This window comes from Tachyglossus aculeatus, chromosome 9 (genome assembly GCF_015852505.1).
Source record: "Tachyglossus aculeatus isolate mTacAcu1 chromosome 9, mTacAcu1.pri, whole genome shotgun sequence".
NCBI lineage: Eukaryota > Metazoa > Chordata > Mammalia > Monotremata > Tachyglossidae > Tachyglossus > Tachyglossus aculeatus.
This window is the reverse complement of record NC_052074.1, coordinates 37,466,677-37,483,479: the sequence shown is the minus strand read 5'-3', so window position 1 is coordinate 37,483,479 and position 16,803 is coordinate 37,466,677. Positions and strand designations below refer to the sequence as shown.

At 47.4% G+C, this 16,803-nt stretch overlaps 1 protein-coding gene across 1 annotated transcript in view; it reads left to right on the top strand.

The window, feature by feature from the left end:
• LRP1B (LDL receptor related protein 1B) overlaps nucleotides 1–16,803 on the top strand; it is a 564,327-nt gene that overhangs the window by 521,495 nt on the left and 26,029 nt on the right. The window contains exons 78-82 of the mRNA XM_038750885.1: nucleotides 962–1,078; nucleotides 2,280–2,453; nucleotides 4,533–4,658; nucleotides 7,944–8,108; nucleotides 10,774–10,935. Coding sequence (XP_038606813.1) covers nucleotides 962–1,078; nucleotides 2,280–2,453; nucleotides 4,533–4,658; nucleotides 7,944–8,108; nucleotides 10,774–10,935 — 744 coding nt within the window. The remainder of the gene's footprint in view (nucleotides 1–961; nucleotides 1,079–2,279; nucleotides 2,454–4,532; nucleotides 4,659–7,943; nucleotides 8,109–10,773; nucleotides 10,936–16,803) is intronic.

The following is a 16,803-nucleotide window of genomic DNA, read 5'->3' as shown; positions in this document are numbered from 1 at the left end:
CTGGTGTCCTTGTCAGAGCTGGCAGTTGGGCTGGGCCGACTTCCTGGTTGACCCAGGGGACAGCTCAGGGGCTGATGCTTTAAGAGATGTGAAATCCCATGAAAAGCTTCCCTATGGTTCCTGAGTCTGCCTCAAACCACCCGCATCCCTAATGCAGATGAGTTGCAGAGGAACTGAATCTTTTTTCTCTCCTCCTCATCTCCAAATGAAAGCCAAAAGGGGTCACGCTGACATGCGATCCAGAGAGACCGATTCCTGGGCCAACATCCCAGCAGCAGGCTTTAACGAGCTCCTCTCCTCTACAGGAGAAACTGACTGCTGCCCTTAAAGCCTTTCCACTTTAAAGATGGGCTCTCTCATGAGAAGGCTTCCGGAGAAATCAAAGCCACTGCTCGTGGCTCTACAGACCAGATACCGAGGGTATCTCAAGGGTTCGCAGTGTGCTCCTTTACTCGAGTCCAGGACCTAGGAATCACTCAGCACTGGCATGAGGCAGAGGCATACCCACTGGGATGGAGCCTGGGACACCCGCTGTGGACACTGGTGGGGACGGAGGGTTGGGAAAAAAGGTGGAAAAGGATCTTTGGATTTCCACTGAGAAGGCAGCAGCAACAGCAGCAGGGAACTCAATTCCCAGGCACTCAGGGCTTAACGTCATGCCTGGTTAGCAGACCAATCAATCGATCTATAGCATTGATCGGGCGTCTACTGGCAGCATAGCACTGTTCTGAGGTGCTTGGAAGCAGAATCCAATAGAGTGGGTGGTTGTGATCCTCCCATCCAGGAGCTCACAGTCTAGCAGCAGGAACAGGAAGGAGGAAGCAGTAGAATGTGGAGATGTGGCCCCAAGCGCTGTGGGCATGTGAGGCCCAAATATCCCATCGTGAGGAAAAACCTGGGCTCTGCTTTTCACAGCGATCTGCCCTCCCTTTGGTCACCCTCTCCTCTCCTTGCATTTCAGGACTGGCTGTGGACCCGTCTGGCCAACGTCTCTACTGGGCCGACATGGAGCTGTCAGTCATTGGGAGCGTGCTCTTCGACGGCTCGGGTGCCGTGGTCGCTGTCAGCAGCAAACACGGTGGGTGGGGGTCCTCTCAGTATGGAGGCTGGAGACAGAACTGGGCCCGGCGACCCCCTGGAGACACCGAGGGGCTTTGGAACCTGCACTCCCTTAATAACACTTGGAATCCTCCCCACGCCTCCTCTTCCTTCCTTCATCCCCCACCCCGCCCGCCCTCAGGGCCACCCTGAGACAACGAGCTGTAATTGGAATTTCTCCGCTTCATCCTGAGCTCCATTTCAGCAGTTTTTGTGGAAGACCATCTAGAAATAATGCAGTTAAATGTCTAATGTCAGGGGTGGAATTAATTTCACCGGGTCCACTTGTCTGAAAGGCATCAAGGAAGCTTTCTCAGTCATTATTTACCAAGAATAGGAAGCTAGGGAGATGAGTTTCTTTTCCAACAGGACCAAGGCATGGGTCGAGAGTATGAGTCTCCTGTGGAGAATGGGAAAGAGTGGGAGGGTGTGGGCCCGCTGCCAATGAGCCAGGGACCCCTGAGGGCAGAGCTCCCCCTCCCCACACACACAGGGGCACTGCAACAGTGAGGAGCTTGAGTAATGGGATTGATTGTCCCTGTCCCAGGAACCAGTGGCTGCTTCCCCTCCCTCACTTCCCCGCTGTTTCCCATCCTCCTTTGTGCCTCTTTGATACTGACAGCAGCAACAACTGCTGGCGGGGAGCAGGGAACCCAGATTGGAGATGTGAGCGTGGCCCAGGAAGGCCGGAGGGAGTCGTGGTGCCCGGCTGTGGGTGGGATTCGTGTGGCAAGACTATTCCTGGACACTGGCCTATGATAGTGGGACCTCAAGGGGAAGACTGAGTGACCCCCGCCCCCCCACTGGACTCTGGAACTTGTTTAGGACCCAACTGTCCCCCTCCCCTATTTCAACACCCCCCAAAAATGGTTAAACTGGGCAGGACCCCCTGTTGAACCCTGATCTTGGTGATGCTTCCTCGTGAGCGTTGCTAGATAGAATCATCCATCCCCCTTTTCGAGGAAGTGTCAGGGGGCAATTTTCAGACAGAGCGTTAATCCATTCTCGATCAATGGATGGAGTTGCTTCTAGTATCTGAATGTCACGTGCTGAGGAAACTCACCCGCTGGAGCCCAGCCCAAGCAAACATGTCTCAAAAGCATAGCTGTCACATAGGCATCTTCTGAGCCAGAGAATCCAGGCCAGGTGCTGACCTCTGACCTATTTCCCTGCCGATCTAGGACTTCTGCACCCACACAGAATTGACATTTTTGAGGATTTTATCTACGGAGCGGGGCCGAAAGCCGGCGCCTTCCGAGTGGAGAAATTTGGGCGGGGCCCGGTGGACTACCTGCACTTAGACATCGATAAGACGAGAGGTGCTTTGCTGTCCCACCGCCACAAGCAGCGCGAGGGTAAGAGCCGGGAGCCCCAAACCTCCCCTTTCCAGACCAGAATTCTTCCTGAAAACAGAAGACAGGGAGAAGGAGAGGAAATGGAAGGAAAGGGAGAAGGAGACATACACATCCCTCTGCAAGGGCCGGTTTGGGATCCACCCTGGTAGCCCAAGACCCACACTTATCTCAGGTGGACAGTGGTTGGGTCATCTGTAATGGTCAGATGGACCATGGTTGGGAATGGTTGGGTATGGGGTTATGATGTCCATGAGGAGAGAATCACATCCGTTCCTTGCACACAAGATTCAGTCACTGGGCAGCATTCCTGGAACAAGGATAAGCTTGCCTCCATCCACCCCCTACTCAGCTAGTCCAACGGGCTCTTCTGCCTTCAACGACCCCCTGTGGGTCTCACAGGGTATGATCTAGAGGGCAGGGCCGGGTGGCAGCAGGGCAGGTGGCTGGCACCCTAGAAGCTGTGCCCTCTTGAGGGGAGCCTGCAGACCTGGAGAAGAATGTAAGGAGGATGAGGGACTTGGGCCCTTAGCGGCAAAAAGGCAGTAATAATAACAATAATTTTGGAACTCAGGCTTACTATGTGCTAAGTACTGTACTAAGCACCGAGGTAGATATTAGACAGATGAAGTCTTTGTCCCACATGGGATGACAGCCAAAGGAGGAAGGGGGACAGGAATCAAATCCCCATTTTATAGTTGAGGTATCTGAGGACCAGAGAAGTTAAGCGACTTACGTAAGGTCACCCAGCAGGCAAGTGGTGGAGCCAGAACTAGAACTCAGTCTTCTGTGCTCTTTCAGTAGGCCACACTGAACCAGGTTAGGGATTCTTAGAGGTGGGGGTGTGTACTGTGTGTCCAGGAAAAACCTGTTCAGGAAGCATCCATCTCACGCAGCCGGAAGTCCCAGAGAGAACCCCCTTCAGTCCCATTCCTCCCTTCCAGACACTGCACAGGAATGTTGAAGGCTGGTTGGCCATAAAGAGTCTGGCTTGTTAGCCACATGTGATCCTTTGCTCATGGTGGTGTCCAACTACATCAGTGACCACTTTCTGCTGCCTGGTTCTAGTTGGAGTTTCATCTCAAGAGACCATCAGCGATTCCATCCTGGGTCAGACCTCTGTCTATAACTGGCAGGGGCAAATGGTTGCTTGGAAGAACCAAGGGATGGCCCTCCTGCTGGAGATCTGATCTTCAGGGATGCCTAGGCATGCACCACCCAACCCTTCCAACCTTTAGTTCTAGTAACTCATTATGGGGCTGTGCATCTATCCAATATCTTTTTTTTTTTCTTGTTACTGACCTGGGCCACCATGGTTTTTTTTTTGTTTGAGAAAGAAAATGTCCTTTGCTCTGTAAGCTATTACAATGATGTGACTCTGGAGGAAGAGTCAAAGGTGTTGGGTGGTCCAGGCTGGGTGCACCAGGGAAGGGTCAGGGGTGTTGGATGACCCGTGCCGTGGTCACCAGGGGAGAGTGAGGGATGGAGAGGGGAGACTCAGGGGTGTTGTGTGGTCCATGCTGTGGTCACTGGGAGAGAGCCAGGGTTGTGGAATGATTCATGCTAAGTAATTCACTAGAGGGAAAATTAGAGGCAAAGAGTAAAGGGGAAGATGACCAGATGGGGAACAATAGAAAATAATATCTACGGGCTTAGTCGATTAAAAACTGAAATAAGGGTTTTGTTTGTTTTTGTTTTTTGAAACATCATAAACTCTCCATTTATCAGAACCTCAGGGGATCCTAGATTCATGTCTGGTAATTTGACAAACTGTTCTACTAAAGCTGACTCAGTTCAGGTAGTTTTAGAAACATACAACATCCACTAACAGACTTTTAATAATGTTCAAGAAATGCAAATGGAATATTCTGTGTCAAGGCTGAAATACGAGTGTTGGCAATTGGTGTTCGTCATGCTGTCGACTGAAAGCTGAGCCCAGAGGATTTCAAAGTGACCATCTTGTGGGAGGGTGTCCTGATGCCATCCCGTCAGCTTTGACTTCACCCCACAGAACTGCCTGGCGTTCTGCCCACTCCCGGGACTTCTGCTCACGTCATGTGCCAATTCTGTTTCCTCCAACAGCTCCCAACCCATGCCTGCACTTGACCTGTGAGTTTCTCTGCCTCCTCAACCCCAGTGGAGCCTCGTGTGTATGTCCCGAAGGGAAATCCTGGCTCAATGGAACATGCAGCGATGAGAGCCTGGCAGGTGGGCGCTTGGCGGGAGCCGGGGGTGGGAAACGGGCTCCAAGGCTATTCAGTCCACCCATCAGTCCATCCATCAGGGCTGTGTACTGCCCACAGAGTATAGAGCACAGTAGTAGCAGAGTATTCCTTCCCTGTCTCCCTGGAGCTTACACTCTAGCAAGGCACAGTTAAGCTCTCCTCTGTGAGCTTGTTATGGGCAGGGAGTGTGTCTGTTTATTGTTGTATCATACTCTCCCAAACACTTAGTACAGTGCTGTGCACAAGGTAAGTGCTCAATAAATACAACTGATTGACAGTCCTTCACTCCTCTAAATTGAAAAAAAAAAACCAACTCACCTCTTCAGGAAGCTTTCCCTGATTAATTCACAACACTTCAGTATCCAACCTAGGTACTCATCTATTTCATTCCAGATCTCTGAATGAATGAAATAGATGAGTACCTAGGTTGGATACTGAAGTGTTGTGAGTTAATCAGGGAAAGCTTCCTGAGGAGGTGGGGTTTTTTTCAATTTAGAGGAGTTTCAAGCTTGTCCTTTGAAGATGGAAGTAGCCAAGGTAGAGGGGAAGAAGTTCTCAGTGTTTCTCCAGACCCTAATGCCAATAAGACTGTGAGCCCATTGTAAGGTAGGGATTGTCTCTATTTGTTGCTGAATTGTACTTTCCAAGCGTTTAGTACAGTGCTCTACACACAGTAAGTGCTCAGTAAATACAGTTGAATGAATGAATGAAGAAACTAGCCCTCAATTTCCCATTAGTATGAGTTTCGGTGAGATTTCTTTGTACAAGTGATGACCGAACAGGGCATCCCCCAAAGCCTTGTCATTGGCATAGGAGTGGAGGAGGCTGGGAACCATATGAGAGGGTGATAAAGACAACATTAGGAGAGGAGGAGTTGATAAGCTAATAACAGTAATAATTGTGGTATTTGTTAAGTGCTTACTGTGTGATAGAGACAAGATGATCAGGTCAGACACAATCCCAGACATGGGGCTCACAGTCTAAATGAGAGGTAGAACAGACATTGAATTCCCATTTTCCAGATGACCAAACTGAGGAAAGAGAAGTAACGTAGGTAAGTTCACACTGCAGAAAAGTGGCAGAGCTGGAATTAGAACCCAGGTCTTCTGACTCCCAGGCCTGTATTCTTTCCACTAGACCACACTGTTCAATTCACTTTTCCTCCCTTCCCCCTCTCCTTCCCACCTCCTACATCCCATCCCCAAGTATCTGAACCCTCCCACATGACCCAAGGAAATTGGCAAACCGATGGAGACAAGGAAGACATATGGCCCATTCTTCCAGCTCCGAACACTGTAATCCTCACACCTATTGGAGAGCTTTGTTTAGCATCCCTTCAGAGGCATGCCTTTACAAAAGTCTTCCTCTTCTTCACAACAGTACAACTTTACTGAAATTAAAAACTCTGGTAAGGCAGAAGTTTGACAGACGCCTTCCATTTTGAAGCCTTTTCTTTATGAGATTTAACCTGGACCTATGAATGAGAAATCAAAAATCAGGGAGATTTAGGGCTATTGATTTGTGCAGATCAATGTCAATTAATTTTCTCATAATTAAAAATGGGGTATTGCCAAGTTTTCTGGATCTCTGTAATCACTTGCTTTTCTCTAGCAGCTATTGTTAAGTGATTAGTACATTGAATGTTTCTAATCTTCATGGGGGAAATTTGAAATGCAAATCCTACTCATTCTTAGCCAAGTGTTCACCTGCTGGCTCGCAAAACTGATTGTAATTGCCCAAGCACAGTTTTTGGTGGGTAATTGAGTTATCGCCAAAAGCCACCTTGTTTTGATTCGAGGAGACACTTTCACATTTGCCGATGAATGGCCAGGGATAGTTTTGGTATTTAACTTGTCCACCACAGACAGATACACTGGGTACCGAAAGTTTAGGACTGTTGAATTTCCAAATAGCCCTCCGGTGAGAAAAGTTGGGTCAGGGAGACTTGGCCAAACCTGGCAGCTTCTCCCTAAGCTGAAATGATTTGTATGACAACCCAGGTAGTGGGAATGGGGGTATTTGTAGTCAAAAAGCACCACCTTTCTGCGGAGACAAAAGTGCACCTAAAGAGGCCCTGGACATTTCTTTCTGAATGTTGATGCTTTGGTGGCCATTATTCAATTAATGCCTTTCTCCTGCATCAGTCGCAACAGATGGTCCCCAGTATTGACCGAGTGTCTGTTATGTGAAGAGCAGGGCTCCTTAGGGAATTGAGAGAAAGAACGAGACAGAGTCTCTGCCTTCAAGGCTTTCACAGCCCCTTGGGTGCACTTCAGTGTATTTCTGAGAACCTTCAGTCTGACAGGAACTTGCTTGTGGTTTTCTTTACTTCTCTGTATGTACTCACTCAGTTCTGTATCAGTGGCCCCCCTCAAACGATGGCCATTAGTCTATTTACTAGTATTCGGTAACCCAACGGTGACCCAGTTGACCCATCAGAGAGACAGATATAGAGCTAGCCAATAACAAGGCCAGATGTAGAACTAGCCAATCTCAGAACTATAGAGAGAGTTATTCAGTCACAGAAACAGATACTGAAAAGGAGTCTCCTAACTCGCATTAGAATGCCCTTTCCACATGACCTTCCCATAAAGGGAAAGGATGTTTCCAATTACACCAAGGCCCTGGTGTTGGTTTTGGGTCTGGGAACTTCGTGGAATTGTGGAATTAGGTACACAGTATTATGCCATTATAGAGCTGCATTCAATGTAATGGTTCAGGAATCTGTTTACAGCTCATTTTCTCAGAATGTTGTCTTGTTCGTGTGTGTCAGAAGCGAGCCTTATAGCAGCAGTACAGTGTTTAGCTCAAGTTCATGTGCTCCTACGTGCAGAACGTCTCTTGGATTGTACTTTCCAGAGCACTTAGTACATTGTGGCATGTTCAGTAGATACTTAGTAAACAACACCACTGTCATTAAAAGCCCCACATATTCCTAATAAATAGAGGCTCTATCTTATCTGGAATTACCTTTACTGAATTTCCTGACATCTGATTTTCCTGTTTGCTCTTCCCATAAAAATGAGGAAAACTTAATGGAACTGGGAGTATTAGGCTTGGGGAAGAGAAACCTGTGGTCTGGTGTAATAAAATGGTATTTAGTGCCACCCTGTACCCCACCAGGCAACGCTCTATCCATTCCAGCCATTTTGCTCTGAGGAGAGGAAATGGAAGCTCTGTATGCCCCCTCCTCCCCTTCCCCAGCCCCCCCACCACCACCACCGGCACCCACCCATGACTTCCATGTGTCTCTCTTTTTCTTCCCCAGATGATTCTTGCAAACTGATTTGTGAAAATGGTGGAAAGTGTGTCACGAATGAGAAGGGGGATCGGAGATGTCACTGTTGGCCCAGTTATTCGGGAGAAAAATGTGAAACCAATCAGTGCACCGGCTACTGCCACCACGGAGGCACCTGCAAGGCATCCATACTGGGTAACTTGGATCACAGTTTTCCCAATCACGCCAACCGTGTTGGCCTTTCCCTCAACTCCTTTCCGGAGAAATGTGTCCAAAGGCGTGGTGGCATTGAAAACCCAATTTTCAAGGGATTAAACACAGTGACTCACGCCTGTCTTTAACGATGGGAATTTGATTTCAGCCAGGGCTGGCTCGGGTCTGTGAAATCCCAATCAAATCATGCTAAAACGAAAATACCAATCCATGCAGCCTGAAGGCAACTACTGTACCCAGGTGATAGTGAGGATGGATCAGTAGTGAGGATGGATCACCCAGGGGCATGAAGAGGTTGACCTGGCCTGAGCCAGGATATGCGAGGGGAGTCAGCCTGGCCAGTCTCTAAGGGCAGCTGCCAGGGGGACCCGTGATCTTTGTCTTTTAAGTGGTCCATTGCTGTCAGATTGCCCACACTCTGTTTTCCCTTCAAAATGGCAGACACCAATCACTCTGAAGGGAGAGCATTATCTAAGGTCCATCTGTAAGTCTATTTCCCTAAAACAGAACATTTGGAGTTCTAGAGTGATTTTCCATCTCATATTGAATGGAGTTTTAGGAAATATGTGAACATTGAGTTACCTAGTTAAAATGTTTTGAAAAGAGGTTTAAAATCCCTCCTTGATTTTTGAGAATCACGAAACAAAAGAAAATGCCTAGGGGAGGGGGAAAAGACAGATTGATACATAGTTTATTCTCCTTTGCCCAGTACAATAATGACGATGAAAATATTCAAAATAATAATTGCCATCATATAGCTAAGGCACTTGGATGGCTTTTTCATTCTTTTAAATGTGATTGCTCAAAATTATTGGTGAGCATTATAGGTTGCAGAACCTCATTATCTGCACACAAAAGATAATTTGCTAAACAAATCCCAGTGGTGATTCGTGTATTTATTCATTGTTGGTTTACTTACAGTTAAGCCTTTGGCAAATTCCTGGGTGGACACTATATAGCTAGAGTTTGGGCAGCTTTAATTAAAATTTATAAGTTTATGACAGTTGTACTGAACTATAATAACTGAACAAAGAAAATGTCATCAGTTAATTAAAAGCACACATCCAAGAGACATAATTAAAATTGTGCATAAAGGAGTGGAACTTTTTTTTCTATTCACATTAAGGGGTTTTTTTCCCAATAATTAAACACTAGCAAAAATGATCACAAAGTATGTCTGCTCTGTTCTCATATTCATTCCAAGTAAAAGTAAAATAATGAAACATGCGGCAGAAATACCAGCAACAGAGTGACTAATTCAGACATACAAACTTTCCTTGAACGGATCCTTGCAGTAAATGGAAAGGTGACAAGTGTGCTTTTAAATCACAGACACCAAACCACCCTGTCATCCGTCCTTTTTTATGGTATTTGTTGAGTGCTTACTATGTGCCAAGCACTGTATTAAGCACTGAGGTAGCTGCAAGCTAATCATGTTGGACACAGTCCATGTCCCGCATGGGGCTCACAGTCTTAATCCCCATTTTTCAGGTAGGGTAACTAAGACACAGAGAAGTGAAGAGATTTGTCCAAGGTCACACAGCTGTGTGACTTTGGGCAAGTCACTTAACTTCTCTGTGCCTCAGTTATCTCATCTGTAAAATGGGGATTAAGACTGTGAGCCCCCCATGGGACAACCTGATCACCTTGTAACCTCCCCAGTGCTTAGAACAGTGCTTTTCACATAGTAAGCACTTAATAAATGCCATTTTTATTATTATTATTATTAGTGGTGGAGTCAGGATTAGAACCCAAATCCATCTGACTCCCAGGGCCGTGTTCTATCCACTAGGTCATGCTGTTTCTCTGTCCCAAAAAAAAGGTCAGTTTCTCAAAGGCTTTATGTTTTTGGTGCCTCATAGAAAAGGCAGTGCCAATGAAAATGGACTGAAGCCAGTCACCCTGCACATTTTCTGGACATTTTTCTTTTGAAGAATGAGCTCGACTTGCTTCCATTCTAGCATTTCTCAATGTGAAGCAGGGTGACCGGTGTCATTCTGATTTTTGGCCCCTGGGGTTCTGCATCAGGAGACTTCAGCCCAGTCAGGGTTGGAGGGGGAGAGTCAGGAGTGTCAGATGGTCCGTGCTGGGTCACTGCAGGAAGAGTCAGAATTGGAGGGCAAGAGTCAGGAATGTCAGACGGTCCATGCTGGTTCACTGTGGGAGAGTCAGGGATGGAGAGGAGGAATAAGGAGTGTCGGATACCTGCCCCAGTCGAAGGCAACGTGGGCTAATGGAAAAGGAATGTGTCTGCGAGTTGGGTACCTCGGATTCCAATCTCAACTCTGTCCTGTTGGGAAGTCACAGAATCTCTAGGGGCCTCAGTTTCATTATCTGTAAAATAGAGTTAAGATTCCTGCTCTCCCTCCCTCTTAGTGAGCCCAGTGTGGGGCAGGGACCAACCCATCTGCTTATCTAGTACCTAGCTTAGAGCCTAGTGTAGTGCTTGGCACAGGAAAGCATGAAGTGAATTGTAGAGAAGTGGTTGCCAATCCCTACTGAAGGACTGAGCACATTTGGGTCCCCTTCGTCTTTAAGGATCGTGACCATGGCTATAGATGACCAGTCCCCTGAGCTCCCCCGCTGCCCTCTTCTGGACCTGTTTATCCCCCTGTAGCCACACTCTTTCTCTCACCCTCTCTCCCAGGGAGACCCACCTGCAGCTGCATGCGGGGGTTCACAGGGCCCGACTGCAGCCAGACCATCTGTGACCACTTCTGTCAGAGTGGGGGCACTTGCAGGGTCACTCCCGGGAACCAGCCGCACTGCCACTGCCCGCCGGAGTTCACCGGGGACCGATGCCAGCACCGTGAGTACTGCATGTCAGCCCATGTCCTGCTCCCCTCCGACGTCCTGGGTGAGACTGACATCCTGCCCGAGGGTGCCGAGCTTGGAACTGGGAAGCTTCTAGTCCACATCGGCCAGTGGCCTGCTGCGTGACCTTGGACGAGTCAGTTAGCCTCTTTGGGCCTCAGTTTCCTCATCCGTTCAATGGAGATAGCCATCTCTGCCTCAGTAAGGAAATGGGTGTGCCAGAATTTGGGTGAGTAAAGATGCCCTAGTGATGTTCCCCCCAGCTCCCCACCATCTGGAATTCCCAGTCCACGTTTCCTCCTTCTGAGGCAGATGGAAAACCCCAAGGTCTCCTTCACAGATGAATCTGGCATCTGCTTGTTTGGGGAGATGCTGCCCCAATGAAGAATGAGGGAGGGAAAGGTGGGTTCTTGGAGGAAATGGGGCAGAGTGCAGCAAAGCAGCATTTCACGCTCAGCTGGAGCACAGGCTCCCAAAATAAATCACAGCAGCGGGTCCGGCTGGTATTTTGCATTTAGACTAAAGCGTTAATGGAGGGGAAAATGTACCTGAGGTTATGTATCAATGAATGGCCGTCACACTTAGGACTGAAAGCCTTGTATAGACATCTACTCGCCCTGCATCTCAGAGTTAAGTGTTAGTTTGGAAAGATAACCTGGTTGTCCTTTTCCTGATCATTTCTGCTTCTTCTACTGGCCAGGGCCTCATGGGATCTCCTTGAAACCCCAACTTGCTGGACAGCAGTGACCTTGTGATGCTTCCCCTCTGTGCTTCTAGTAGGGGTTGTGGACCAGGTACCCAATGGGATAGGGGTAGGTAGGGAATGGGGATGAGAGACCACCAAGTGTCCCATGCAGCACCACATGGCAATGCCCAAAGACCAGAGGGTCTTAGATCCTTCCACTAGCTCTCCAGAGGCCCCATATCACAGAATAGTAGATTCTTTTGGGTGCCAATCAGGCATAACCCCGCCTGTCAGAGACAGTGAAAGAGGATGGGAACAATGTGGCTGTGGAGGTATTTTAAGGAACATTGGTTTAAGGCACATTAGAGAAGCAGTGTTGTCTGAGTCAGAAGGATCTGGTTACTAATCCCAGCTCCACCACCTGTCTTCCGTGTGGGTGACCTTGGGCAAGTCGCTTCACCTCGCTTCTTTGGGCCTCAGTTCCCTCATCTGTCAATAAGTCTGTGAGCCCTATGTGGGACAGGAGCTGTGCCCAACTGAATTACCTTGTAAAACCCCGGTGCTTAGTACAGTGTCTGGGATATAGTAAGTGCTTAACAAATACTACAGTTATCATTATTACTATTATTTATCTGGTGATCAACAAAGCCTGTTCTGTACAGATGGCCCCATTTTTCTGAGGGAAGGAATACAGAGATGCTCTCTTAAGCACACTAGCCTCACCTCCATAGTTTCCTTCCCTTGGAATGCCACATGGTGACAATGGTTCTTCAGACAGAATAGGTTTGATGAGGGGTTGGGTTTTCCTGCAAGCCTCCTGACTGGGCCAGGAGTTCAGTTGACAGCTAGTGCCCAAGGGTGATGATGGTAGCCGAATTCTCTATTTCTGGTCCCATCAGCAGCTGTTCGGGATCTGCATATTACCCTCAAGTGCTCCCCAGAGCAAGCATCATTAAGTGAGGGGGCAGGGCTGGGATTTCCAAAGTACACTGTATGGAGATTCCCCCAGTAGAATGTCCTACTTTTATTGCTTTTTCACAGAAACACTTGAAATTTTTATGCTGCTATTCCTTAAAGCACTCTTCCCTTTTAAGGCAACTCTGATTTTATGGCCCACACAGTATTCACCTTAGCACAAACCTCACTTTCTTTCTTCTCTCCTCATCCTCCTCTGCCTTGGATGGTCTCTGGATGACTTGAATAAGGAGGTTGAAGACATTTCAACAGATCATTGCTTTCTGTGTAGTATAATGTGAGAGCTCTAGATTGTTAGCACAGGGTGTCTTGTATCAGTAATGGTATTTATGGAATAAGATGTGAAACTAAATATTTACAAAGGTATATATACAAAAATCTAATTTTTAAAAAATTATCGGTACATTATATGGTATGTTATTGTTTCACTGCATTGTGCTTTTATCATACTCATAATGTTTTGATCAACTTGGTGGGATCTAGGGAATGCGTTAATGCTTCCTGACATTTTTTATCTACTTGGTTTAGCACTCTCACCGGTCTATTGTCATCCTTCATTCATTCATTCATTCAGTCGTACTTATTGAGCACTTACTGTGTGCAGAGCACTGTACTAAGTGCTTGGAAAGTACAAATCAGCAACATATAGAGACGGTCCCTACCCAACAATGGGCCCACAGTCTATAAGCGGGAGACAGACAACAAAACAAAACAAGTAGACATGTGTCAATACTATCAGAATAGATAATTAGAATTATAGCTATATACACATGATTAATAAAATAGAGTATTAAATATGTACAAATATACACAACTGCTGTGGAGAGGGGAAAGGAGTAGAGTAGAGGGAGGGAGTGGGGATGATGGGGAGGGGAGGAGGAGCAGAGGAAAAAGTGGGGGCTCAGTCTGGGAAGGCCTCCTGGAGGCCTTCAAAGTCATTTGCTGAGTGTTTTCTGTATGGAGAGCACTGTACTAATTAATTAATTAATTGCTAAGTGCTTGGGAGAGTACAATGCAGATGGTAGACAGGTCCCAGCCCTCAAGGAGTTTACAGTCTAGCAGAGAGCTGACAGTCTACAGCCCATGGAACCCATTAACCCATGGAACCTACGTATCCTACTCTGTCATCATTTATTTGATAGACTCACATTCACTCAATTCCGGTGGTGTGACATCAGTCCATTCTCCAGTTGGCTCTGAGCTTGTGCTGGGACATAGCACTTCTGATGACAAGGAATTGCAAGTGTGTATGTGTGTGTGTTGGGGGGTGGGGTAAGGAGGGAATCTGTCACTGTTTGTCCCCCCATAAGGGGGACAGTGGGGTAAACTTGTTTTTGTTTGTTTTCATGGTGTTTGTTAAGAGTTTTCTATTTGTCGGTCACTGTTGTAAGCACTGGGGTAGATGCAAGGTAATCAGATTGGACACAGTCCATATCCCACATGGGACTCACAGTCTTAATCCCTGTTTTACAGATGAGGGAACTGAGGCAAAGAGAAGTAAAATGACTCGCCCAAGGTCACACAGCAGACAAGTTGGGGAGCTGGGACTGGAACCCAGGCCCTTCTGAATCCCAGGCCTGTGTTCTATCCATTAGGCCATCCTGCTTCTCTAGAGGCCAGAGTGTCCCTAAAGGGGCTTCTTGGGGATTCAGGGGGTTGCTGGCCTTCTCCCCTTCACTGTGACCACACAGAATTTCCTCCCCGGGAGCTGCAGCCAGCCCTCTCCACTCAAGCCTTTTTCCGCTCTTGAGTAAGTGTCTGGCTTCGGGTTAAAATGTGGACGGCTCTCTGGACAGTCTTCCGGAAGGGTTCAGCTAGACTGCAAGCTCGTTGTGGACAGGGAATGTGTCTGTTTATTGTTACACTGTACTTTCCCAAGTGCTTAGTACAGTGCCTGGCACACAGTAAGTGCTCAATAAATGATTCAATTGAGTGAAAGAAAGGGCTGTTGATCAGGAAGACTGGTGGCTGTCTTGAATAGGATGTGTTCTGAAATGAACTGAGCAGGTTTCCCACGGGCAGACAATGGGGTAAGTCCCAGCCTTTCAGAGAAACCAGGGGAATTGTGATTCTGCCCCACTCACTATTAAACAAACTGTGTGAATCCACAAATAACTCCCAGCAAACACAATTGGGTCTTGGAAAACAATATAGTACATAAATCATGCTCAGACAGACACACAGATTAAGCAAAAATATTTACTCAAGGCTCACCCCAAATCAAACAAATTGTTTCCAGTTGAATGCCTCTGCAAACATCATTTTTTAAAGAATTAATTTAAATGTAAATTTAAGGGCTCTTTGTAAATAGGGCATTTATGATCAGATTTGGATCGCCTGCCAACGCATCGGGCAGCATCACGTTTTAAGAAGGTTTAGCGGCATTCAAGGAAATGAAACAGACTTGGGTTTCTGATGATTTAAGCCTCTGCATTTGGAAAATAAGGTGACGGTAGGCCAGTCAGATGGGTCTGGTTTGACTCTGCCACAAGCAGAAACACGATGGGTGGATCATTAGTTGCATGGGGTTGGGGGGGTGGGGTGTCCGCCACTAAGACGACTTCATTCATTCAGTCATTCATTCAATTGTATTTATTGAATATTTACATCAAAGCGCTGTACTAAGCACTTAGGAAAGTACAATACACCAACAGACACATTGCTGGCCCACAACGAGCTCAAAGTCTAGAGTTGTCACCCTGGGAACAGCGGGGGAAACTCACAGAAGTGATGTGACTTGGCAGAAAGGCCCCAAGCCTGGGAGTCTGGGGACCTGGGTTATAATCCCAGGTCTACCACGTTCCTTATGAGTGACCTCAGACAAGGCACTTATATTATCCATGCCTCAGTTTCCTCATCAGGATCTTGCTTAGACTGTGAGGCCCACGAGAGATGGGAATTGTCTGATATGATTGTCTTGAATCTACCCCAGTACATGATAGAGTAAGAACTTTAAAAATACCACCATTATCATTATTATTACTATCATTATCATTAGTATTATCACGTGGCACAGCTTGCTGGGGAGAAACGGTATAATGAAGGAAGAATAAAATCCCCCAGGGCAGATGGGGAGCAGGGAAAGTGTGCAAATCTAAAGCAGAAGGCAGAGAGCTAAGAATGAAGGTAATGGCTCCCTTTCCCATATCCTTTTCCTTACTTTGAGGTAAAATGGTGAAAAAACAGAGTGATCTACCTCTAATCCCATGTTCTCTCCACCTTCCCGGCTGCAATTCCCTGTCTTCTCCTCCATTCCCTCTCCTCTCCCCCACCAAATCCTCCAGATCAGAGCTCTCCCATCATCAATGTCCTCCTGAAACTCCACCCACTCCAGGAATCCTTCCCCAGTTAGTCCCTTCCCCTATCCGCAGCCCATTCGTATCCCCCCAGCAACCACCTTTAAAGACACTTTAGGACAGTCCACCTGGCCTCAGCGCTTCGGTGTCTAGATATCTGCAGGCATTCATTCACTCATTTATTCTGATTCCTGAACTTTGGGCCCAGCCTCAGCACTTACATATAGCAGGATTTGGAAAGCCAATTCTGGTAAGAGGGTAATGAAATTGTGGAATTTCTGACTGCACTGATAATGCCTTTCAGGTCTCAGGAATGAGCGCCTCCCTCCATTCTCCTCCCCCTTCTGCATTGGATTTCTGGGTTTCGGAGGGTAAACACTCTCAGTTGGTTCCCAAACCCATTTGCCTTGGGATTGCTCCATTTCCGAGACTCATTTCACTCTGGACAGAAGCCTGCCCCCCACCCCCCACCCCCACCCCCCGCCAATCCTCCAGTCCACAAGATGGTCCCAGTCCATGACGGTTATAATTAAGGAGAATGGAGACATTACCACGGCCCCCAGAGGGGTGAAGGTGGGGCTGGGAATCAGGAGACCTGCCCAGTTTCTAGTCCTGCTTCTGCCTGCTGTGTGAACTGGGACACGTACCCAAACTTCTCAGGGCCTGCCTGTTTCCTCATCTGTAAAATAGAGAAGTGCTACCTGCTCTCTCTTCCTCTTATGCTGTGGGACAGGGACCGTGTCTGCTCCAATTACCCCTACATCTTCCCTAGCCTTGAACACAGTGCTCAGCACTTAGTAAGCACACAATCGATATCATTATTGTAGCTAAAGTCAGTCAATTATATTTACTGAGCACTTACTGCATGCAGAGCAGTGTACTAAGCACTTGAGGAGAGTACAGTATA